At 46.7% G+C, this 24,995-nt stretch overlaps 1 protein-coding gene across 2 annotated transcripts in view; it reads left to right on the forward strand.

Annotated features, from left to right (window-relative positions):
* The window catches only part of COPG2 (coat protein complex I subunit gamma 2), a 57,963-nt gene that overhangs the window by 25,691 nt on the left and 7,277 nt on the right, over positions 1 to 24,995 (forward strand). For both annotated transcript variants that reach the window (XM_087935365.1, XM_087935364.1), the window contains 12 exons: positions 441 to 598; positions 2,611 to 2,744; positions 4,999 to 5,066; positions 6,654 to 6,842; positions 8,257 to 8,352; positions 10,535 to 10,778; positions 13,127 to 13,202; positions 15,269 to 15,372; positions 16,896 to 17,021; positions 19,427 to 19,489; positions 21,175 to 21,314; positions 23,984 to 24,155. In XM_087935365.1, coding sequence (XP_087791491.1) covers positions 441 to 598; positions 2,611 to 2,744; positions 4,999 to 5,066; positions 6,654 to 6,842; positions 8,257 to 8,352; positions 10,535 to 10,778; positions 13,127 to 13,202; positions 15,269 to 15,372; positions 16,896 to 17,021; positions 19,427 to 19,489; positions 21,175 to 21,314; positions 23,984 to 24,155 — 1,570 coding nt within the window. The remainder of the gene's footprint in view (positions 1 to 440; positions 599 to 2,610; positions 2,745 to 4,998; positions 5,067 to 6,653; positions 6,843 to 8,256; positions 8,353 to 10,534; positions 10,779 to 13,126; positions 13,203 to 15,268; positions 15,373 to 16,895; positions 17,022 to 19,426; positions 19,490 to 21,174; positions 21,315 to 23,983; positions 24,156 to 24,995) is intronic.

Below are 24,995 nucleotides of genomic sequence, written 5' to 3' on the forward strand. Positions count from 1 at the left end.
CACATTCTAGGTCAGTCCCCTCCCCCAATCCAGGAGGCATGCCTGAGAAGGTACTCTACCTGTGTTGAGGTCTCCTTCAACCTTTCCTGGCTTTGAAGTGACCCTGGTTCAGGGGATGAATAAATCCTTTCTTTCTTTCTTTCTTTCTTTCTTTCTTTCTTTCTTTCTTTCTTTCTTTCTTTCTTTCTTTCTTTCTTTCTTTCTTCCTTCCTTCCTTCCTTCCTTCCTTCCTTCCTTCCTTCCTTCCTTTCCTTCCTCTCTCTCTCTCTTTCCTTCCTTCCTCCTTCCTTCCTTCCTTCCTCTCTCTCTCTCTCTCTCTTCCTTCCTTCCTTCCTTCCTTCCTTCCTTCCTTCCTTCCTTCCTTCCTTCCTTCCTTCCTTCCTTCCTCTCTCTTTCTCTCTCTCTCTCTCTCTTTCTTTCTTTCTTTCTCTGGTCCGCAGTACCATGCTCTCGGTTTGCTTTACCATCTGAGAAAAAACGACCGACTCGCCGTCTCCAAGATGCTGAACAAATTCACCAGATCCGGATTGAAGTCCCAGTTTGCCTACTGCATGCTGATCCGGATTGCCAGCCGGCTGCTGAAGGAGTCTGAGGAGGGGTAAAGACCCACCTGGGGGAAGGGGTTGTCGGCAGGGGGGTCCAGAAGAGCATCTGGAAGGGCTCTAGGTTCCACGAGGGAGGCTGCTGGTTTTGTGGCAGGTTTATATGATGGTTCGCCTACGGACAGAATCTTGCCACGCTAAAGCAATCGTCTGAATAACTAAACCGGTAGTCCTCACTGGCAACCACAACTGAGTCCGGCATTGTCAGAAGGTTGCAAAAGGGGGGATCACAGGAGCCCGGGACAGCGCTACCGTCATAAATACAGGTAGTCCTTGACTTACAGCCATTCATTGACTGATGATTCAAAATTACAACGTGTTGTGTCCTGTCAGAGACCGGCTCCTCAAAGCAGCCAAATCGGAGGAGGAGGAAAAGGTGTGGGGGGTCAGGATCAGCATCGGGAGCTTTGAGAGGGGGAAGAGAGAATGGAGCTGGCAGAGAGAGGCGGAGCCTGGGCCGCCCGTCATCCCTCAGGTGGAGAGTCAACAGCCCCCCGGGTCTGGGGGTGGCTGATGAGGAAAAGGAGGAACAGCTGGGACCGGTGCGTGACGTGTGGATGTGCAGAAGGCAGAGAGGAGAGGAGAGCAGTGGAAATCTATGGGCCGGCCCTCGGGACGGAAGAGCCACCGCTGCTAGCGAAGCCCCACCCGAGCTCTGGGGAATAAAACGCAGGAGGTGGAGATGAATAGATTTGACAGGCGACTATTCATGTCTGTGCTGGACAGGCTAGTTAGCCTGCGTTGAGAGAGGAACTTTTTTGCTGGGGTTGCCGGCGCGCCTCATAAAGGAATCGTCGATTGATTACAGAGGGCTTGGCGCGTTTGGGAAGTTGGGTCAGAACACAGCGGCACTAAAAAAAAGGGACTTAGGACCGTTTTTCGCACTTATGACCGTGGCAGCGTCCCCACAGTCTTGTGATCAAAATTCAGGTGGTTGGCATATTTATGACGGATGCCGGGTCCCCGGGATGTGTGTGTGGATGTCACGCGATCCCCTCTTTCAAACTTCCGACAAGCCAAATCAACAGGGAAGCCAGATTCGATTCACAACCGTGTGACCAACTTAACCAGTGCAATGATTGGCTTCCCCAAGAGAAGTTGTAAAATGGGGCAAAACTCACTTAACAAGGATGCCTCTCGTAAGTCACTTTCAGGGCAGTTGTAAGTTTGACCAGTCACTAAATGAATGGTTGTAAATCGAGAACTACCTGCAGATATCCCCTGTGAGCTGCTAGGGAGGAGCCATGTGAATTCCTCTCATTCATATCCAGCAAAGTCCAGCCTTTCATGAGATTTCACAACGACAGACCTTTATCAAGCTTGGAGAGTTGCCAGGCCGATAGCTTCCAAACGCCGTGCTGTAGCAGCAATTACTTGGCAAGAAGTCAGGAGCAGATCTTCGCTCCCCTTTCGCTCCTCTTTATTCCCTCTGGGAAGGGCCAATCACCGTCCACCTGTATCCTTACGCCCTTGTTCCTTGCCGTTCCCTTCGTCTGGCAGCTCTGTGCATGTGCACACTGGGAACAGGCTCCAGCTGTTCATCGGCCCCACTGATCTCCGACTCTGAAGGCAGTTGGTAACTGTCGGATGGCCCTGGCCCCATCTTTGCCTCGTGTCTCCTGGCAGCTCTATGCATGTGCACCCTGGGAACAGGCTCCAGCTGTTCATCTTCCCCACTGATCTCCGACTCTGAAGGCTGCTGATAGCTGTTTGACAGCCATGGCCCCATCTCTTGTCTCTGACGCAGAGCCCTCGTCGGAGCCTTCCCCAGACTCCGGGACTGGCCCAGGTTCCTCCCCAACCTCCTCACTGTCCGAGTTTTCTGCCAGGTCTGCTGGCCGCTGGCAGGCCACAACCCCAGACATACTGAGCTTCAAGCTCCCTCCTTTTCCCTCTGGGAAGCTACCCCCTCCCTACTGGGAATCCAGACTACAATCCACCACATCAGCTGGGATATTAGTGGTGACGTCGCACAGCCTGTACAAGCAGCCGTCTCTTTTCTCGGCAGGCACGACAACCCCCTCTTCGACTTCATCGAAAGCTGCCTGCGTAACAAACACGAGATGGTGATTTACGAGGCTGCCTCGGCTATCATCCACCTCCCCAATTGCACGGCCCGGGAACTGGCTCCGGCAGTCTCAGGTGAGTGCAACATGGGAATCCGTCCTTTCGCTTCAGACCCCGGAGTCCCAGGTGGACAAAGCTATCCGTCACCTGGGAAATCTTTTTTTTTTTTGTAAAGTTTTATTAATTTTCAAAAAAAAAACAGTACCTAAACAAAACATGAGACATAAGAACATAACATAAGACATCTTTTCCAACAACTACTTAACAAAACAAATAAGACATCTCATTTAAGTACAATATAATTCTAAATGATCACATTTCCACACATAACTTAATAAGCATCTTATATATTCAACTTCATATCTTATTACTGTTTTCCACCTTCTTACTGTTTCTTCCTTTATTACTATTCAGTTTTATTCATTCATATATTTCATCTTACTATATTTCATATTGTTACTATTTCATATGTTCTGGGAAATCTTATTTATTCATTTTATCTATAAAACCGACCGTTGTGGCCACCAAGTCCGGTTTTTTTTTTTAATCCACCCTACACAGGTAGACCTCGACTTAAGACCACCATTCAGCCCAGAATTTATGTTGCCAAGTGAGACATATTTTAAGCGAGCTTGGCCCCCCGTTTTACGGCTTTTCTTGCCACAGATGTTAAGCGAATCTTGGCAGTTAGGAAGTTAGGAACGCGGTTGTTAAGTGAATTTGGCTGTCCCTGTTGACTTCACTCATTGGAAGATCGCCAGAGGGGATCACGTGACCCCGGGACACTGCAAACCGTCATAAATATGAGTCCGTTGTTAAGCATCTGTATATCACGCAGCCATGCGGATGCTGCAACGGTCATAAGTGTGAAAAACCGGTCCTAAGTCACTTTTTTCAGTGCTGTTGTAACTTGGAACAGTAACTTGGAATTCTGGGAGTCGGAGCGAACTGTTGTACGTCGAGGAACTACCTGTGATAAAAGCCTATTTTGTTATTTTTAAAAATATCCACCCCACCTGGGTAGCAACCACACATCAGGTAGACGTCTCCGAGAAAAGACGGTCATTCAAAGGACCCAGCCCCAAACATGAAGGATTTTAAAGATGAGTCCCTGACAAAGTGGATTTGGTACAAGAAGAGCGAGATTTAATGGTCAAACAATACATTTTATACCCTCTACACAATGCACACCATGCCTAAGAAGCCCTTCTCCGCCCCCTTATTATCTCTAAGTCGTCATATAAGGTTGGCGGTTTCTTCCTGGGCACCAGATATTTTATTTACTTGTAGTTTCTCCTTGGGTGGATGTTCCTCTTTTCTAAGAAGCCTGCAAGCCTGTTTAACTGAACTTACTTTGTGGTTAGGATACAGCAAAAAAAAAAGACAACACAGCTCAATGATGCACTTCATATTTCTAATTCTATTATAAAGGAGTAACTTAATATTTAGTTCTTTCGATATGAACGAGATGCACTTTCGACTCCAAACTGCCGCACTCCTCTTTCGAACGCCTTTCCCCCCCCTTTTCTGTTGGCAACTATAAAACGGACAGAGAAATGTTTTATGAGTTGACAGAAGGGGTCTGATTTGAGTTCTGACCAAGGTTTCCTGAGACTATAATTTCAGCCCACGCTCAGTCCAAACAACTCTTGTTTGATTTCAACGCTGGGAATTATGTTCATTCCCAGCCGGTAATGAGTCCCAAACAGTTCCTCGAGATAAGCACCCACCTCTTTCTCTCCTTTGAATTGCTGCCCACAACTAGAGTGCCAAATGAACTGCAAAAAAAACCAACCGAAGTACAAAGTCCACACAGAGCTTCAAGGTTTAATCCGAGCAGAATGAACGACTTTGCTTCCTGCAAAGGTTTCTCTACCTTTGCCTGTCCTTTATACCTTATGGGAGGGACAATCACCTCCAAGCCTTACTCCCAAATTGCCCCTTTTGTCTTAGCTGCTCTTGCCTTCTAGCAGCTCTGCGCAAGCGCGCGCTGGGAACAGGCTCCCCCTGTTCCTCTTCCTCACTGCTGTCAGATTATGGAGGCTCTGGACTCAGCACCCCACTCCCAGATGGTCTTGGCCCCATCTCTGCGTCAAACGCAGGACCGTCGTCCGAGTCTTCTCCAGGGTCCCAGACTGGTCCCCTTTTTCCCCTACTGTCCGATGTTGCTGCCGTCCGCACAGGCTGCCAGCGAACCACAACAATTTGGGTCACAAATATGCTAACGGATGAGCTGTCCGTCAAGTTTGTGATCCCCTCCCCTCCTCGCACGGTGTGACAAAATTGTGCGACCAAACTCCAAATTGTCCGTTTTTGCTTCTCCTTTCAGTGCTTCAACTCTTCTGCAGTTCGCCGAAGCCTGTTCTGAGATACGCGGCGGTCAGGACCCTCAATAAGGTAAGCGCTATCAGAGGGGGCCCCGTCTGTCACAGTGGAACCTCAACTTACGACCGCAACTGAGCCCGCGATATATGTTGCGAAGGGAAAACAACATTTGTTGCAGGGAGTTTGTCCCACGATACGACTTTCCTTGCTGCCTTTTTTTAAGCGGATTGCCACCGTCGTTCAATGAGTCAGGCAATTGTTAAGTGAACCTGGCTTTCCACCACCCCCATGGACGTAGCTTGTCAGAAGATCAAAAGGGATCAAATGAGCCCGGGAAATGCTGCCACTGTCGTAAATGTGAACCGGTGACCGAGCATCCGAATGTCAATCACGGAATGCGGCGACGGTCATAAGTGTGAGAAATGTTCATGAATTGCTCTTTTCAGGGCCGTTGTCACTTCGAACGGTCCCTACGTGACGTGTTGTAAGTTGAGGACCACCTATGTTTATTTATCAATTAAATTTAGATGCTATTTGTATCACTGTCAGGCGACTGGGCGCAACTTTTGCAACGTTGTAAAAGCAAGGACCAAACGTTACAACATTAAACACATGCAGTCCTCCTCTTATGATGGTTCTTTTAGTCAGCAAAGTTACAAGGGTGCTGAAAAAAGTGACTTCGGACCATTTTTCATACTTAACGACCATTGCAGCATCATCACAGTTAGAGGATTTACATTCAGCCGCTTGGCGGCTGACTCACATTTATGACAGTTGCAATGTTCCAGGGTCATGTGTTCCGCTTTTGTGACCTTCGGACAAGCCAAGTCAATGGGGTTCACTTAACAACGGTGTTACCGAATTAAAAGCTGGAGTGATTCACTTAATTACATCAAGGAAGGTCATAAAACAGAGCAAATCTCATTTAACCACTGCCCACTTAGTGGAAATGTTTTCTTTTACATTTTATTTTATTTTTTTACTTTACTTATTTTATTTTACTTTAATTTTATGTTTTATTACTTTAGTTTTATGATTTATTTCATTGCTTTTTATTTTTATTATTTTATTTTACTTCATATTTTATTTTATTACTTTATTATATTTTATTTTATCTTACTACTTTAGGTTTGTATATGATTTATTTTATTGCATTTTATTTTATTTTATTTTAGATTTTATTTTAACTGATTACTTATTTTATATTGCATTTTATTTTATCTTATTACTTTATGATTTATTTTATTGCATTTTATTTTATCTTACTTTAGATTTTATCTTATTACTTTATTTTATTTTAGATCTTATTTTATTTTATCTTACTACTTCAGTTTAGTTTTGTTTACAATTTATTTTATTGCATTTTATTTTATTATTGTATTTTACTTTACTTTATTTTAGATTTTATTTTATCTGATTACTTACTTTATATTGCATTTTATCTTATTACTTTATGATTTATTTTATTGCATTGTATTGTTTTATGTTTTTACTTTATTTTTATATTTTATCGTGTTACTTTAGCTTAGTTTATGATTTATTTTATTTCATTTTATTTCATTTTATTTTATTGTTCTATTTTATTTTGGATTAATCATTGGAGGCTGCAGGAGTCCTATTGGCAGACTTCCTGTAAGCCTTTCTGGGATGTATTTTCAGGTGGCAATGAAGCATCCGTCCGCCGTGACAGCCTGCAATTTGGATCTGGAGAACCTCATCACCGACTCCAACCGCAGCATCGCCACGCTGGCCATCACCACCCTGCTGAAGACGGGCAGCGAGAGCAGCGTGGACCGGCTCATGAAACAGATCTCCTCCTTCGTCTCCGAGATATCAGATGAGTTTAAGGTCAGCCTTCTAAGTATGAAGTATGGCCTAGCTGGCTGGGAATTCTGGGAGTTGAAGTCCAGCCTAGCTGACTGGGAATGATGGGAGTTGAAGTCTGGCGTAGATGGCTGGGGAATTCTGGGAGTTGAAGTCCGACCTAGCTGACTGGGGAATGATGGGAGTTGAAGTCTGGCGTAGATGGCTGGGGAATTCTGGGAGTTGAAGTCCGGCCTAGCTGGCTGGGGAATTCTGGGAGTTGAAGTCCGACCTAGCTGACTGGGGAATGATGGGAGTTGAAGTCCGGCCTAGCTGACTGGGGAATGATGGGAGTTGAAGTCCGGCCTAGCTGGCTGGTGAATTCTGGGAGTTGAAGTCCAGCCTAGCTGGCTGGTGAATTCTGGGAGTTGAAGTCCGGCCTAGCTGGCTGGTGAATTCTGGGAGTTGAAGTCCGGCCAAGCTGACTGGGGAATGCTGGGAGTTGAAGTCCGGCCTAGCTGGCTGGGGAATTCTGGGAGTTGAAGTCCGGCCTAGCTGACTGGGGAATGATGGGAGTTGAAGTAAGGCCTAGCTGGCTGGGGAATTCTGGGAGTTGAAGTCCGGCCTAGCTGGCTGGTGAATTCTGGGAGTTGAAGTCCGGCTTAGCTGGCTGGTGAATTCTGGGAGTTGAAGTCCGGCCAAGCTGACTGGGGAATGCTGGGAGTTGAAGTCCGGCCTAGCTGGCTGGGGAATGATGGTACTTGATGTCCGGCCTAGCTGGCTGGGGAATTCTGGGAGTTGAAGTAAGGCCTAGCTGGCTGGGGAATTCTGGGAGTTGAAGTCCAGCCTAGCTGACTGGGGACTGATGGGAGTTGAAGTCCGGCGTAGATGGCTGGGGACTGATGGGAGTTGAAGTCCGGCCTAGCTGACTGGGGAATGATGGGAGTTGAAGTCTGGCCTAGCTGACTGGGGAATGATGGGAGTTGAAGTCTGGCCTAGCTGGCTGGGGAATGATGGCAGTTGAAGTCCGGCCTAGCTGACTGGGGACTGATGGGAGTTGAAGTCCGGCCTAGCTGGCTGGGGAATTCTGGGAGTTGAAGTCCAGCCTAGCTGACTGGGGAATGATGGGAGTTGAAGTCCGGCCTAGCTGAGTGGGGAATTCTGGGAGTTGAAGTCCGGCCTAGCTGGTTGGTGAATTCTGGGAGTTGAAGTCCAGCCTAGCTGACTGGGGAATTCTGGGAGCGTCATTAAAGTTGCCAAGCTCGAGAGGTGCCATCTTAGAGAGACGGACTCTTGTGTCCTGCCCACATCTCTCCATCATATAAGGTCAACCTTCTGCAGCTGATGCCCTCACGTTGCCCAAATGAAGATAGTTTTTGTTTCCCAGAAGCTGTTTAATTGACCCGATACAGAGAACTGACCGGTCCTCACTTAACGTCGTATTGTTGTCGCCTTACAGGTGGTCGTTGTCCAAGCCATCAGTGCTCTGTGCCAGAAGTACCCACGGAAACACAGCGTCATGATGACCTTCCTGTCCAACATGCTTCGGGATGACGTAGGTCCCTTTGTCTCCATTAGAGGCTCCTGCAGCGCCCCCTATTGGGGGAACTTACTTAGGCCACTCCCGGCAACATGTCTTGAGAGCTATAAACTTGACAAGCCTAGAGACCCTAGAACAGTGGTGGCTAATCCATTTTGGGCTCCCATACTGAAAATTGTGCACGCACTCGCACTCGCGTGCCAGCATCCCAGAAGGCAATGCGCGTGAACAACACCCACCTTACCCCCGCACCCTCTTACCTGCACTGCGCATTTTCAGCCCATTTGAGGTCCTTTTTAGCCTCCCTGAGGCTCGAGGGAAGCTTCTGCAGCTTCGGGCGGCCGAAAAACAGGCCCGTTTCAGCACTCCTGTATTTCCAGAAGGCCCGTTTTTGGGGCTCCTGAGGCCACAGAGGCTTCCCTCAAACGTCAAATGGGCCATAAATCAGCCGGGAGGTGCACGCATGCGCAGTGCAGGTAAGTTTGGCTGGGGGGGTCACATGCCCGCACAAATGGCTCCGCGTGCCACAGGTGCCATAGGTTCGCCATCACGGCTCCAGAACGAGAAAGTCTTTTACAGTCCTCGACGTACGACTGTAACGTAGCCACGATGGTACGCCGGGACGTTAGTAAAGCGGGTCATGTTGGGGGTTGATTGCAGAAATTCAGATCCAGAAAGCACACACAGATGACGGATTCAACCGGATTCATTCGCTTCTTTATATACATAATCACCCTGAGAGCCAGAAACGAGTGGCACGTATTATGTGCGAGGGGATAACCTTTATCTTTACCTCAAATATTGGAAGACTGCTGTCATGTCACCCCCCCCAATCCTTCTTTTCATTAAAGAAGTTGTGCCATAGTCCTCGACATACAATCATTCACTTAATGATCGCTTGCTACAACAGTACTGGGAAAAAAAGGGACTTATGACCAATTTTCACACTTAACGGCCATTGCAGCATCTGCACGGTCACAAGATCTAAAATTGGCTTGGCAACCAACACCTATTTATGACAGTCGCCCTGTCCCCCAGGGGTCACCTGCTCCCCTTTTGCGATGACCTGAGGAAGCCAGGTTCACTTAACAACCATATTACTCAGGGGTGGGATTCAAACGTCTTAACAACCGGTTCTGTGGGTGTGGCCTAATTTATGGGTGTGGCTTGGTGGTCACGTGACTTGGTGGGCATGGCTTGCTGGCTGGGTGTGGGTTGGTGGTCACGTGACTGGCTGGGCGTGGCTTGTATGTAAATATTGTAAATTTTTATGTAAATATTGAGTTTTTTATTTTAAAAAAGATCAATTTTTACCCAAAATCAGACAAAGCAGGCAGGCATTGCTTACAGAATCACAGATGCACTTAGAGATCTATCTTTCTGCAATCTATTGCCGGAGTCTATCACATAAAATTTGCTAGCAAGCAAACTCACAAAATTAACTCAAAACACACCATGCATGTAAGTATTGAAATTTTTATTTAAAAAACAGCAACTTTTACCCAAAATCAGGCAAAGCAGGCAGGCAGATTGCGTTGCTCACAGAATCACAGATTCACTCAGAGATCTACCTTTCTGCAATCTGCTACCTGAGTCTGCACAAAAAAAAAAATAGAAGCTTCAGTCCTAAGGAAGGTTCGGCTCTGCTTTTAGATTAGCTAGAAAGCAAGAAATCCAATTCCTGCTTTGTAGCTAATGTCAATCTCCCAGCACAGCAAAACAGCTGATGGTTGAAAAAAAAAAAAGAGAGAGAAAATAGCAAGTTAGCAGGCAAGTTTGCCAAGTAAGGAGTGAGTACGCAGGGAGGAGTAGGTGCGCAGCCTTTGAAAATCCTCTTCTTTCCTGCTTTTTCAACCTCAGTTGTGCCACGCAAAGCCGCTGAGGTTGAAAAAGCAGGAAATAAAGGACAGCCAAGCACCCGGGCAGGTGGGCCAACCAGTTCGGTGTCAGCTGCTCTTCCGAACTACCAGTTCTATAGAACCGGGCCAACCCGGTAGCATCCCACCCCTGGTATTGCTCACTTAACAACTGCAGCGGTTCACTTAACAAACGCAGCCAGAAAGGTCTTACCACAGTCTTAAAAATTCAACTGCCTCGCTTTAGCAACAGGGATTGCGGTCGTACGTTGGGGACTAGCCACCATTCTGCTGCTGCGCACACATGTTTTGTCTGCCTCCCCGCTCCCCCTCCCCCGCAGGGCGGCTTCGACTACAAGCGGGCCATCGTGGACTGCATCATTGGCATCATCGAAGAGAACCCCGAGAGCAAAGAGACGGGCCTGGCCCACCTCTGTGAGTTCATCGAAGACTGCGAGCACACAGTGCTGGCGACCAAGATCCTCCACCTACTGGGCAAGGAGGGGCCCAGGACCCCCACCCCTTCCAAGTACATCCGCTTCATCTTCAACCGGGTGGTGCTGGAGAATGAAGCAGTTCGGGCTGGTGAGTTTCGCGGGGGACGGGAGGTTTGCCAAACTGTGAGACCAAGAAGGAGAAGATCTGTCGCCTGCTGGACAGAATCTCTAGATGGGTGTTTGTCAACTTTGTGTCAGGATTCCAGCCATCGCCCTCATTAAATCATGATTCTCGAGCCAAACTTCAAAAACCTTCAAAGGATTTATTAGGAGCAACATGTCAGCATTAACCTAAAATGAAACCAACTCTGCCCTATGTCATTTACAGTCCCCTGTGACACTTTTCCCCCCTCCCACCTGGGTGTGTCACATATCAGATTCTCCAATTGAGCACCTTCACATTCTCCAATCGAAAATATTCCCGAGCAAAAGCTCTGGTAGTTTAGTTATAATCTTTTAAAGATAAGAGTTGGAATGTACTTTGTCTTCCAAACTGCTGCACTGCTCTTCCAAATTTCCTTCCTCTCCCACTTTTCTATGGCAACTACTAAAAGAGGCCTAGGAATGTTTTATGAGTTGACACTTTGACAACTTTCAAAATATGCGTTGATGGAGGATCTCCGCCATCCCAGTCATCCCAAAGGTGCTTTTATTCCCCAAGAGATGTTATAGAGGTTATGGAGGTTAGTGGAGGCTGTGTAGGCAACACTAAACCCTTTCTAGCATTCATCTCCATTGTTCTGCGATGCATTTCCTGTCTCTCTAGGATTTACCTCTATCTGCTCCTGTGAGGCAATTCCCGGTTCCTGTTTTTTGTGTGCGTTTGTGTATGTATATATATGTAGGTCTAGGTGTGTTCAGGTCTTTACCCGTGTAAGTTTAATCTTACACGGGAAAAGACCCAAACACACCTAGACCTACATACCTGTACCCGTGAAAATCTACGAATATATGTATGTATGTATGTATAATGTATATGTATATGTGTGTATATAAGTATGTATATATATATATATATTATAGATACTGCCTAGATACTGCCAATCCTAGATACTGCCAATAACCAAAGATCCACATACAAATACCCACGAGAACCTCAGAAAACATATATATATATGTGTGTGTGTGTGTGTGTGTGTGTGTGTTTTTGGTTATTCGGGTTTCTCCAGCGTAGAATTGGAAGTATCTAGGCGACGTTCGATGAAGTCTCATTCACCATCTTCAGGCTTGTGTCTTCAGCCTTGTGCTTACTCTGAGAAGCACAAGGCTGAAGACACAAGCCTGAAGATAATGAATGAGACTTCATCGAAACGTCACCTAGATACTTCCAATTCTACGTGGGAGAAAACCTGAATGACCAAAGATCCACATACAAATACCCGCGAAAACCTCAGAAAATACACACACACACACACACACACACACACACACACACACTCCCAGTAATGGCTTATGACTTTCAACTGCATTTTGATTAAACTTCTCGAAACAAGACGCAACTGGACTTTCTTGTTTTTTGTTTTTTTCTTTGAAGACATTTCTCGTCCAAGAAGCTTCTTCAGCTCTGACGTGGATGGTGGAGAATGGAAGGATTGATCCTCCTTGCAGACAGCTGGTCATTTGCATCCTTTTTAGAGAACCACTGAGGCACCTATAGACTTTTAGCTATGCATTTGGAGATGGACACTCTTTGAATGGTGGTGGTGGAGGTTTGAAGGGATTTCCAGAAAAAAAAATGGCAGACTGCAGGAAACATTTGCCCCACTCAGGTGACCCTGAGGACACAGAGAAACCTCCAAGTGGCCTCAACAACCCTCTAAAAGGGTGCAAATGACCAGCTGTCTGCAAGGAGGATCAATCCTTCCATTCCCCACCATCCAGTCAGAAGGCTCAACACCCATTTGCACCACTCAGGTGTGACCCCGAGGACACAGATAAACCTCCAAGCTGCCTCAACAACCCTCTAAAAGGGTGCAAATGACCAGCTGTCTGCAAGGAGGATCAATCCTTCCCTTCCTTCCTATCCTGTCAGAGAAGAAGCTTCTTGGATGAGGAGCGAAATGTTGTCAAAGAAAAAAAACCCAGAAGCTCAGCCAGACGACCCAGCCAGAAAGGTTAGGGAACTCTTATCTTAGAGCATAAAAATCAGTGGTGGGATTCAATTTTTTTATTTTACTAGGGGTTCTGTGGGCGTGGCTTGGTGGGCGTGGCAGGGGAAGGATCCTGTAAAATCTCCAGTCGGAGGGTGGGATTGGCCGGTTCTCCGAACGACTCCAGATTCCCGCTACCGGTTCTCCCGGACGGGTCAGAACCTGCTGAATACCCGCCTCTGATGAAAATATTGAAAAGGAAATAGGAATATCGCCGGCTCCAACACGACGAAGCAGATCGAAGGAAACCATTAACCTTTTGCCTCCAATCTGCCTTCCCCTTTAGCGGCCGTCAGCGCTCTGGCCAAGTTTGGGGCGCAGAATGAGAATCTCCTGCCCAGCATTTTGGTGCTCTTGCAGAGGTGAGTTCAGCCCTACGCACCTACCGTATTTCCCCTAAAATACAACCTACCCTGAAAGTAAGTCCTAGCTTGATTTTTTTTAATACGCATGCCCAATATAAGCCCTATCCCCAAAATAAGCCCTAATTAAGATCCCGCCCACGCCAGAGTGGACGGGTTAAAAATTAAGCTAGGGGGGGATGGGGGGGTGGAGCTGCCCTACTACTTACCTTTGGACAGGTGTAGCCAGGCCTCACTCACCCCGACACCTGCCTTGCTGGCCCATTTCTTCTGCAGCCGGCAAGGCTGGCAGGGCTCCAAATGGAGTCTCTCTTTTCTTGGCTCCCAAAAGCTGGCCAGGCCTGGCCAAGGATACCTTGAAACGACGGTGAAGCCATATCTGGGCATGTTCGTTTTTCTCGGCTTTCGTTGGAGGTTGAACTGAATGATCTGATCGAAAACGGGGTGATTTCGGCCGGGGAGGGTAGAGGCCCCGTTTCGGTGTTTAGGGAGGGCTGGGTGACTTCGGGCCAGTCTCTCTCTCTCTCTCTCTCTCTCTCTCTCAGCCCAACCCACCTCGCAGGGTTATTGTAGGGAAAAGAGGATGGGGAAGATTCATTGGATATAGCACTTAGGAATAGCACTTAGGCTTATACGTCGCTTCACGGTGCTTTTACCACCCTTTCTAAGCAGTTTACAGAGTCAGCCTCTTCCCCCCCCGCCCCCCCGCCCTATAATCTGGGTTCTCATTTTATCCACCTTGGAAGGCTGAGTCAACCTTGAGCCAGTCAGGATCGAACTGCCAAAACTGCTGGCAGCCAGCTGCATATCTCTGCCACCTTGAGTTATTTGTAAAGATAATAAAGGCAAGATAACCTAAACAAAATCTAAAGAGGCAAGAGGTATGTGTGTTTGTGGACTTCGTGGGCTTCGTGGGCTTAAGCTGACTGTTTATAAGTTGCATTTTAAGGCCTGTCATTTTTGTCCAGAAAGAAGCTTTTAACCAGTGTTGGTCTCACATTTCTTCTTTTGCTTCCTTCTCCTCTTCTTCCTCCTCCTCCTCCTCCTCCTTTTCTTCCTCCTCCTCCTCCTCCTCCTCCTCCTTTTCTTCCTCCTCCTCCTTTTCTTCCTCCTCCTCCTCCTCCTTTTCTCCCTCCTCCTCCTCTTCCTCCTCCTCCTCCTCCTTTTCTTCCTCCTCCTCCTCCTCCTCCTTTTCTTCCTCCTCCTCCTCCTCCTCCTTTTCTTCCTCCTCCTCCTCCTTTTCTTCCTCCTCCTCCTTTTCTTCTTCCTCCTCCTCTTCCTCCTCCTCCTCCTCCTCCTTTTCTTCCTCCTCCTCCTCCTTTTCTTCCTCCTCCTCCTTTTCTTCTTCCTCCTCCTCTTCCTCCTCCTCCTCCCTCCTCCTTTTCTTCCTCCTCCTCCTTTTCTTCCTCCTCCTCCTCCTTTCTTCCTCCTCCTCCTTTTCTCCCTCCTCCTCCTCTTCCTCCTCCTCCTCCTCCTCCTTTTCTTCCTCCTCCTCCTTTTCTTCTTCCTCCTCCTCCTCCCTCCTCCTCCTTTTCTTCCTCCTCCTCCTTTTCTTCTTTCCTCCTCCTCCTCCTCCTTTTCTCCCTCCTCCTCCTCTTCTTCCTCCTCCTCCTCCTTTTCTTCCTCCTCCTCCTCCTCCTCCTTTTCTTCCTCCTCCTCCTCCTCCTCCTCCTTTTCTTCCTCCTCCTCCTTTTCTTCTTCCTCTCCTCCTCCTCCTTTTCTCCCTCCTCCTCCTCTTCTTCCTCCTCCTCCTCCTCCTTTTCTTCCTCCTCCTCCTCCTCCTCCTTTTCTTCCTCCTCCTCCTCCTCCTCCTTTCTTCCTCCTCCTCCTCCTCCTCCTTTCTTCCTCCTCCTCCTCCTTTCTTCCTCCTCCTCCTCCTCTTTTTCTTCCTCCTCCTCCTCCTTCTCTCCCTCCTCCTTCCTCCTCCTCCTCCTCCTTTTCTTCCTCCTCCTCCTTTTCTCCCTCCTCCTCCTCTTCTTCCTCCTCCTCCTCCCTCCTCTTCTTCCTCCTCCTCCTCCTCCTCTTCTTCCTCCTCCTCCTCCTCCTCCTCCTCCTCCTCTTCGCAGGTGTGTGATGGACAGCGATGATGAAGTCCGGGACCGAGCCACTTTCTACCTAAACGTTCTGCAGCAGAGACAGCTGGCCCTCAATGCGGCCTACATCTTTAATGGTAGGTGGCCGAATAACAGAACGGAAGGGACCTTGGAGGTCTTCTAGTCCAACCCCCTGCTCAAGCAGGACACCTATAACATGCCAGACAAATTGATGTCCAACCTCTTCTTCAAAACCTCCAGTGATGGGGCCTCCACAACGTCTGGAGGCAAGTTCTCCCACTGATCAACGTGTCTAGCTCTCAAGAAATTTCGCCTTAATCCCAAGGTTGCTTTTCTCCTTGGTGGGTTTCCACCCATTGCTTCTCGTCCTGCCTTCTGGGGCTTTGGAGAATAGCTGGACTCCCTCTTCTTTTGGGGCAGCCCCTCAAATATGGGGACATTGCTCTCATGGCACCCCTAGTCCTTCTCTTCTCTTCACTAGACTAGACATACCCAATTTTTGCCACCGTTCTTCGTATGTTTTAGCCTCCAGTCCCCTAATCATCTTCGTTGCTCTTGTCTTCACAGAGCCTCTTAAGTTTTTTTTTATATATAATCCGGTGACCAAAACTGGATTCAAACGTTCCAAGTGTGCCCTTATACCAAGGCCTTATAAAGCGGCATTAATCCTTCACGTGATCTTGATTCTTTTTTTAAAAAAAATAGATTTTATTGAATTTACAATTTAAAAACGCATCGACAATACATTTACACAATAGAAAGAAAAACGGGTAGGGGGAAAGAAGGAAAACACCCGGCCTAACACACCGGATAAAGGCCGGTTGGTGGGAAGAGAAAAGATATAGAGGGAGAGAAGGGAAGAATAGGGTAGAAAATACAATTAAAAACGAACGATATCTTTTTGTGACAGTCTGTAAGGATCATTTCTCTTCGTCCTATCCAATCTACTCCTCTTTTCCATTATGTTTAAGTTACTTTTTATCATTTACATAATTTGTCTCTGTGTAAGCCAATTATACCATGAGTCCCAGTTGTCGTAAAAGGTTGAGGACTCTTTGTTCTTTAACGCTATTGTTAGTTTATCCATTTCAGCACACTCACAACTTTTCTGAATAACCGTTTGCTCTGAAGGTGTATGAGGTGATTTCCAACGTTGAGCAAACGCTAATCTAGCCGCGGTTAGATTCTATCCTTTTGATTCTATCCTTTTGTTCAGGCAAACCTAGGATTGCATTGGCTTTTTTGGTAGCTGCTACGCACTTGCTGGCTTATCTTTAAGGGATCGTCCCCCAGGACTCCCAAGATCCTTCTCTCAGTTACTACTCCTGAAGCCAGGTACCACCTATTCTGGGTACCTGTACATTTTGATTTTTCTCGCCGAAATGTAGAAGCTTCCTTTTTTTTTTTTTTCCCACCGCTGAATTTCATTTTGTTAGATAGCGCCCCCATCTTCGAGTCTGTCCAGATCCTTCTGGATCACGATCCCATCTTCTGGAGCGTTGGCTATTCCTGCCAGCTTTGGTATCACCTGCGGTTGCTTCCGCAGTTCTCCGCTGCGTTCAGCCCCAGGTCACCCTGGGGGCCTTTGAGCTCTTCTGAAGGCCTCCTGGTTTCAAAGCCCCTTTCTTGCCTTCGGCAGGTCTGACCGTCTCCATTCCTGGCATGGAAAAGGCCCTACACCAGTACACGCTGGAGCCTTCGGAGAAGCCTTTCGACCTGAGGTCCGTGCCGCTGGCCACGGCCCCCGCCTTCGAGCAAAAAGCAGGTACTGGATTCGAGGGTTGTCAGGCTAACGACCAAGCTCAGAAAATCACCAAGTCCCCCACAGTCCTCCTCTTCTCCACAAACCCCACTCCTTTCTACCATGTTTCCCCGAAAATAAAACCCTGTCTTCTATTTTCTTGGCCACCAAAAAAAGGCACCAGGTCTTATTTTCGGGGGATTTCATCCACTGATTTCATCCACTGTCCCCGGCCTCTTTTTTCATTGTCAGAGGCCTTCAGAAACTACTACTTCTGCGGCAGGCAAGGCTTTCCTGAAGGCCTCTGCAGCCTTCAGGATTGATGCAAAGCCGCCTTATCAGCTCCAGAGGCCTTCAGGAAGGCCTTGCCGGCTGCAGAAGAAACGGGGTGGCAAGGCCGGTGTCGGGGTGTGCGAGGCCTGGCTACAACTGTCCAATGTGAAGTAGTAGGGCAGCTCTACTCCCCCGTCCCCACCCTAGATGAATCGTTACCCATCCAGTCTGGAGTGGATGGGATCGTAAGTAGGGCTTATTTTGGGGTAGGTTTTATATTGGGCGCACGTGTGAAAATCAAGATAGGACTTACTTTCGGGATAGGTTGTATATTTTGGGGGGGAAAGAGGATAGCACTGATGATGTTTACGATGGTTCAGCGTTTTTTTCAAGGGGGACCACTATCAGGGCAAATATACCAAACTGTTTTTGTCTTAAATTTATGTTTTACCGACAAAGAAATAAAGGAAGACCAGTATAGATCTATTTCAAGCTATTTAGCTCTCGGCAGCTAGCCATACCCTTCTGGAATTCGAACTCTGGGCTGCTTACATACGTTGTTTCCCCCGAAAATACAACCTACCTGGAAAGTAAGTCCTAGCTTGATTTTTACGTGGGTGCCCAAATAAGCCCTAATTAAGGTCCCGCCCACTCCAGAATGCATGGTTAAAAATTCATCTAGGGTGGGGATAGGAGGGTGGAGCTGCCCTGCTACTTACCTTTGGACAGGTGTAGCCAGGCCTCACGTGCCTTGACACCTGCCTTGCCGGTCCATTTCTTCTGCAGCCGGCAAGGCTTTCCTGAAGGCCTCTGTATCTGAGAACAAAGCTCTGGATCGATCCTGAAAGGCTGCAGAAAAAGAAATTCCTGAAGGCCTTCCGACAGCAAAAAGGTGGCTGGGGGCGACATGCCCAAGTGAGGTTAGTCAGTGGAGGACGTCCCCCGAAAATAAGACCTGGTGCCCTTTTTTGGGTGGCAAAAAGAAATAAACAAGACTGTTCAGAGTTTTTGCGGTGTTAATTCAGCGCCAGAAAAATAAACCCAGAGGGCTGATGCTTCTTTTAACATCTTTATCAACCCAATAAGTAGATTTTACAATACCAGTGGTAGATTTCTCCCAACAGGCAGCAAACTCAGACAGAAACAGACCTCAGTTTCACTTTAGTTCAGCAGGCAAGCAAGACACACAGCAGAGAAGCACTTTCATTTTCAATAGACCGACTCAGAGCTCAACATCGCTTCAAAGCTGCAGAGCTTAATATAGAGCCACGCCTAGGCTGCTACTAGTTTCAGTTTCCAGCCTAGGCTGCTTCTAGTTTCAGTTTCCAGCCTAGGCTTCTTCTAGTTTCAGTTTCCAGCCTAGGCTGCTTCTAGTTTCAGTTTCCAGCCTAGGCTGCTTTTAGTTTCAGTTTCCAGCCTAGGCTGCTTCTAGTTTCAGTTTCCAAACTGTCTTCATTGGCCGATTTAGTTGCTATGCCTATTTGTTGGCTGCCCTTGTTACCATTCCACTTCATGAATCGACTCTGACAAAGACAGGGTCTTATTTTTGGGGGAAACACAGTATTAGAATGATGTATTAATCTCTAATCTCTAAGGCTCTCCTAGCTCTGTCGGCTATACCAGGGCGGAGATAAAGTGGTTTTTTTTTTTTAATCAAAGCAAACTTGATCTACCCAATTATGGGATGGAGCACCTGACTTCTGCTTTCGCCTTTCAGCCCCAATCCGGGAGCCTTTCGGTCGTTTTCACCACAAACTAATTTTGGGTTAAATTTATATTTGCTGACACGTGATTTAGCGATTGATGATGGTTGCCACCTCCACAGGTTTCACGATCACTAAGAAGTGATTTGCTAGACAACCGTGGCCAAAAAAAATAAAATAAAAGCGCCTTTTGTAGAATAAGATGTAAGTCATTTCACAATGGCCTTGCTTAACAACAGAAATCCCAATTCTGGTCATAAGTCAGTGTCCGGTTCCGTTGCTTTCCAGTCCTTGGAGACCTGGGCTTCGCATAACCTGCCATGCAAGGCTCCGTTACAGTCGTAACTCGGGGAGCTGCCTTGTATGACTGTGAGATTTTTCTCCTGGCATTCCGTTCCCTTCCACACTCTCCTGGTCAGAGACATGAATTGGTTGTTTAATTTTCTGTTCCAGAGATTTCCCTGGTAGGCAACAAACCTGAAAAAGTGGCCCCTTCACGACAAGACATCTTCCAAGGTAAGGAAGTAAGGCTGTTTCTCTCCTCCTCCTCCTCCAGCAATCAAAATTCACTCCGAGAGAAGATGTCTCCCCTATAGAGGTTAAAGATTTTCTTCCTTCCTTTTCTTTTTGACTTTCTTCCTTTTTTTTTCTTTCTTTCTTTCTTTCCTTCCCTCCCTCCCCTTTTCTTTCTTTTTCTTTCTCTTTTCTTTTTCTTTCTCCTTTCTTTTTCTCTCTTTTTCTTTTTACTTTTTTTCTTTCTCCTTTTTTTTCTTTCTTTTTCTTTTCTTTCTCTTTCTTTTTACTTTCTTTCTTTTTTCGTTTTCCTTTTTTCTTTCCTTCCTTCCTTCTTTCTTTCTTTTTCTTTTTCTTTTTTCTTTCTCTCTCTTTATTCTTTTTTCTTTCCCCTTTTTTCTTTTTTCTTTTCTTTTTTCTTTCTTTTCTTTCTTTTTACTTTTTTCTTTTTCCTTTTTTCTTTCTTTTTTTTCTTCTTTCTCTTTCTTTCTTCTTTTTCTTTTTCTTTCTTTCCCCTCCTTCCTTCTCTTTCTTCTTTCTTTCTTCTTTTTCTTTTTTCTTTCTTTTCTCTTTCTTTTTACTTTTTTCTTTCTCCTTTTTCTTTTTTTTTTTTTCTTTCTTTTCTCTTTCTTTTTACTTTTTTTCCCTTTTTTTTTTTTTCTCTTTCTCTTTCTCTTTCTTTTTACTTTTTTCTTTTTCCTTTTTTCTTTCTTTTTCTTTCCCTTCCTTCCTTCTTTCTTTCTCTTTTCTTTTCTTTTTTCTTTCTCTTTTCTCTTTTTTTTACTCTCTTTTTTCTTTCCTGTTTCCTTTTTTCTTTCTTTCTCTTTTTTCTTTCTTTTTCTTTCTTTTTTTCTTTTTTTTTCTTTCTTTCCCTTCCTTCTTTTCTTCTTTCTCTTTCTTCTTTCTTTCTTTCTTTCTTTCTTTCTTTTCTTTCTTGCCTTGATTTTTACAAATAAATCAAGGCAGTGAACATATACCCATACTTTCCCCCTCCTTTTTTCCCCATAACAAGAACCCTGTAAGGTGGGTTGCGTTGAGAGAGAGGGACTGGCCCAAAGTCACCCAGATGGCTTTTATGGCTGAGGCAGGACTAGAACTCACCGTCTCCTGGTCATTGGGCTGCAAAGTCACCAGTCAGCTTTCATACCTAATGGGGGACTACAACTCACTGTCTCTTGGTCATTGGGTCAAACGCACCCAGCTGGCTTTCATGCCTAAGGCAGGACTAGAACTCACCGTCTCCTGGTGATTGGCCCAAAGTCACCCAGCTGGCTTTCATTCCTAAGGCGGGACTAGAACTCACCGTCTCCTGGTGATTGGCCCAAAGTCACCCAGCCAGCTTTCATGCCTAAGGCGGGACTAGAACTCACCATCTCCTGGTGATTGGCCCAAACTCACCCAGCCTGCTTTCATGCCTAAGGCAGGACTAGAACTCACTGTCTCCTGGTGATTGGCCCAAAGTCACTCAGTCGGCTTTCATGCCTAAGGCGAAACTAGAACTCACAGTCTCCTGGTCATTGGCCCCAAATCACCCAGTCAGCTCTCATGCCTAAGGCAGGACTAGAACTCCCCGTCTCCTGGCAATCGGCCCAAAGTTACCCAGCCACCTTTCATGCTTTGAAGGCACTGCCTCCTCTTCCTTACCTGTCATTATCTGACCCCGGACTCCCTTCCTTTTCCCCATTTAGAACAATTGGCCGCCATTCCTGAATTCAAGAACCTGGGCCCGCTTTTCAAGTCCTCTGAGGCCGTGCAGCTGACAGAGGCTGAGACCGAGTACTTCGTCCGCTGCATTAAACACGTCTTCTCCAATCACATTGTCTTCCAGGTATACATATATATAAATATATATATATATATATGTTATGTCTCCCCTTTAATTGCAGGTGAGCAAAACGAAATATAACAGTTCCAGAAATATCACAAACCAAAAAGCAAACTCTCACAAGAGGACTGCTGAAGTATTTTCAGTCCTCAGCAATAAATCCAAACTCCGTCCGGCAATCCTGACGTGGCTATAAATCTCAATGCCTCAAAGAGTTCTCTTCGTGTGTTCACTCCCATAAATCACTTTGCTTCTGGAAAGTTCACCAGCCAAGCTGTTTCCCAGCCAAGCTGTTTCCTTTTATCCTCTAAGGGGCGTGTTAATCTCCTTAATTAGTCACTGGCTCGACGCCTCCTTCCCAATTGAGATTGATGTCTCAATCTCCGTCTATTTCTTACATCAAGCCAGGATCTTCCCAAGTTCTCTTCTTCACTGGAAAACTCTCGCATGTGTTCCTGGTTAGCTATTCCCGGCTGTTGCTCAGCCAGAGGAGAAGAATCAGAGGAGGTCGAAGGTCCTGACATCTCTATTAAATCAGGTTCGTCTCCTAGTTAAATCCATTTCCTCATCCTGGCTACCATCCAAGTCACTCAGCAGTGCCGGCTCATATTTCACTGCCATATCCTCTTCGCTCGAGCTCACGTCTGCCAACGGAACAGATTCCAACTCCGGAGTCACAACATATATACATATAAAATATGACAAAAATGCAAAGCTTAGGCAGAGTAAATTCATGAGAATGACTTGAAGCTAGTTGAGTTGGTATCTTCATCATCTCCTCTGTGTAGAACGGGTGTGTCCAGTATTGACCCCTTTAAACCCCCGTGGACTTCAACTCCCAGAATTCCCCGGGGGGAAGGAAAGGAGAATCCTGGGAGTTGAAGTCCTCAGGTGTTAAAGGGGCTAATGCTGGATATCACTGTCCCAGAGCAATGTTTCTCACCGGGAGCCATTTTAAGAGGGCTGGACTTCCCAACTCCCAGAATTCCCCAGCCAGTCACATGGGAGATACTGATGGAAAATTAGAACCCAGATCCTATACAGAGAGGTCCCCAGATGGGATCAACATGTGAGACCCATGTAAAAATGGGGCAGGGGGCTTCAGGCACATGGATGCGGCCACCATTTTTGCTGAGGGGGGGTCCATGGCGCTCTCTGAGCTGGGTGGCTTTCTCGCAGACATTTCGTTACCCACCTAGGTAATGTCATCAGTGCTTGAAGGGTTTGTGAAGTCAAAGAGGCAAAGAAGGAGGAGGACAACTGTGGGGTCCTTGGTGCTGTCTCCGCTCAGTTTTCTTGCAGACGTTTCATTACCCAGTTAGATAACATCAGCAGTGCTAGAAGGGAATGAGGCATGAGGAGGAGGAGGATTGTGTGGTGCTTGGTGCTCTGTGAGCTGGGTGGTTTCCTTGCAGACGTTTCATGACCCAACTAGGTAACGCCATCAGTGCGATCCTGATATACATCAGTGGCTCTTAAACTTCTCTTTAGTAACGGACTCCCTTCAAATATCTTTTATGGCCAGGGACCCCCAAGACTTAACTCGAGTTAAATCTTATACATTGCTTCAAGCCTTTTGGTTGAGAACACTGATGATATGACCTAGTTTGGTAATGAGACGTCTGCAGAAAGACGGCCAAGTTCAGAGAGCCTCAATCCTCCTCCCCACAACCCCCCCGACTCCCTTCCAGCACTGATGATATTACCTAGTTGGATCACGAAACGTCTGCAAGAAAACCACGAAGCTCAGAAGAGTACCGAGAACCCCGCAGTCTTTTTCCTCCTCCTCCTTTCCACAACTCCCCCTCCATGCCAGCACTGATGATGTTACCTAGTTTGGTCATGAAATGTCTGCAAGGAAATCACCAACCTCTGAGAGCACCAAGGACCCCACAGTCCTTCCTCCTTTTCATTCCTTCTTTCCCTTTCTCCTCCTCCTCCTCCCTTCTAGCACTGATGATGCTACTTAGTTGGGTGAAAAAATGTCTGCAAGAAAACCACCAAACTCAGAGAGCACCAAGGACCCCACAGTCTTTTTCCTCCTCCTCCTCCTCCTCCTCCTCCTCCTCCTCCTCCTCCTCCTCCTCCTCCTCCTCCTCCTCCACAATCCCACTTCCCCCTAGCACTGATGATGTTCTCTAGTTGTGTCATGAAATGTCTGCAAAAAAAGGACCAAACTCAGAAAGCACCAAGAACCCCACAGTCTTTTTCCTCCTCCTCCTCCCCCCCACCTCCTCCTCCTCCTCCTCCACAACCCTCCCTTCCTTCCAGCACTGATGACGTTCCGTAGTTGGGTCATGAAACGTCTCCAAGAAAACCACCAAGCTCAGAGAGCAACAAGGACTTGCACAGTCCTCCTCCTCCTCCTCCACCTCCTCCTCCTCCACAACCCTCCCTTCCTTCCAGCACTGATGACGTTCCGTAGTTGGGTCATGAAACGTCTCCCAGAAAACCACCAGGGACCCCTCATTTCAACTTCCAGCTACAAATATTTGCCTCTATCGGTTCCCTTCTTGGCTGTTAGGTAGAGCCACCCACCCGCACCTGGTTTTTACATTGAGCGTTCTTGTTTCTCAAAGTTAAGATGCTCAGCCAAACTCCCAAGTAAAAGGCATACTAGAAATCCCAACCAGGCGCTTTCCTTTTTTTTCTTTTTCTTTTTTTTTTTTCAGTTTGATTGCACCAACACCCTGAACGACCAACTCTTGGAAAAAGTGACGGTTCAGATGGAGCCTTCGGAAGCTTATGAAGTCCTCCGTTGCATCCCGGCACCCAACCTTTCGTACAACCAGCCGGGCATGTGCTACACGCTAGTGCGCCTACCTCTGGACGACCCCACCGCAGGTACTGCAAGAAAAGTTCCTGATGTCCTTCCAGACAGTCATCCCTCCCTGCGGGTACCTCTCTTGATTTGAGGTTCCCATTCCCCGTCTCCGTTTCAGACTTTCTCGCGCCAATCTTTCCGAAAGGCACTAGAATTCCCAGCCGCCCACTTAGCTCAGTAGCCGAAAGAGTGAATCGTAGCTTAGCAAGACGTTTCCCATCCAGGTGTTACGGTGTAATATGCAATTAAGTGTAGCATCTCTGTTTGGCCCGCTCTGCGACACGTGGGGGGCATTGGTTAGTTCACGTGGTTTCCCGGAACGGCTGAACCGAGAAAAGCAGGGGGGGTTGGACTAGAAGACCTCAAAGGTCCCTTTCAGCTGTGTGTTTGGATCTTAAGATCTGAAAATGGATCGCTTCGGTGAACAAGAATCGGTTTGGGCTAGAAAGCCAGATTCAAGGGGAAGAGGGAGGTTTTGCCCAGACGGAGTCCTCTTTTTAAGGTCAAATCACTTTGAAATCCAATAATTTTCAAATAAAAAACCTTTTTTTTTAATGAAGAATTTTTAGTTTTAAATAAACATACACAAACCAAACATAAAACCATCTTCCAGTTACATACAGTGTGTCAGTTGGTTACAAGTCTGTTGTGCTTCATAGTCCTCACTTATAGTTTGTATGAATTCTCATATTATCCTAAACCAAACAACTTTCAAATCGAACAACTTTCAAATTAAGTAAGTTTCAAATCAAATAGCTTTCAAATCACTGTCAAATCAAATTGTTTTCCAATCAAATCACCTTCAAATCAAATTGCTTTTAATTCAAATCATTCAAATCAAATCACTTTCAAACCAAGTC

The sequence above is a fragment of the Pseudonaja textilis genome, chromosome 5 (assembly GCF_049901715.1).
Source record: "Pseudonaja textilis isolate UNSWEBS1 chromosome 5, rPseTex1.2, whole genome shotgun sequence".
In the NCBI taxonomy this organism is placed as follows: domain Eukaryota; kingdom Metazoa; phylum Chordata; class Lepidosauria; order Squamata; family Elapidae; genus Pseudonaja; species Pseudonaja textilis.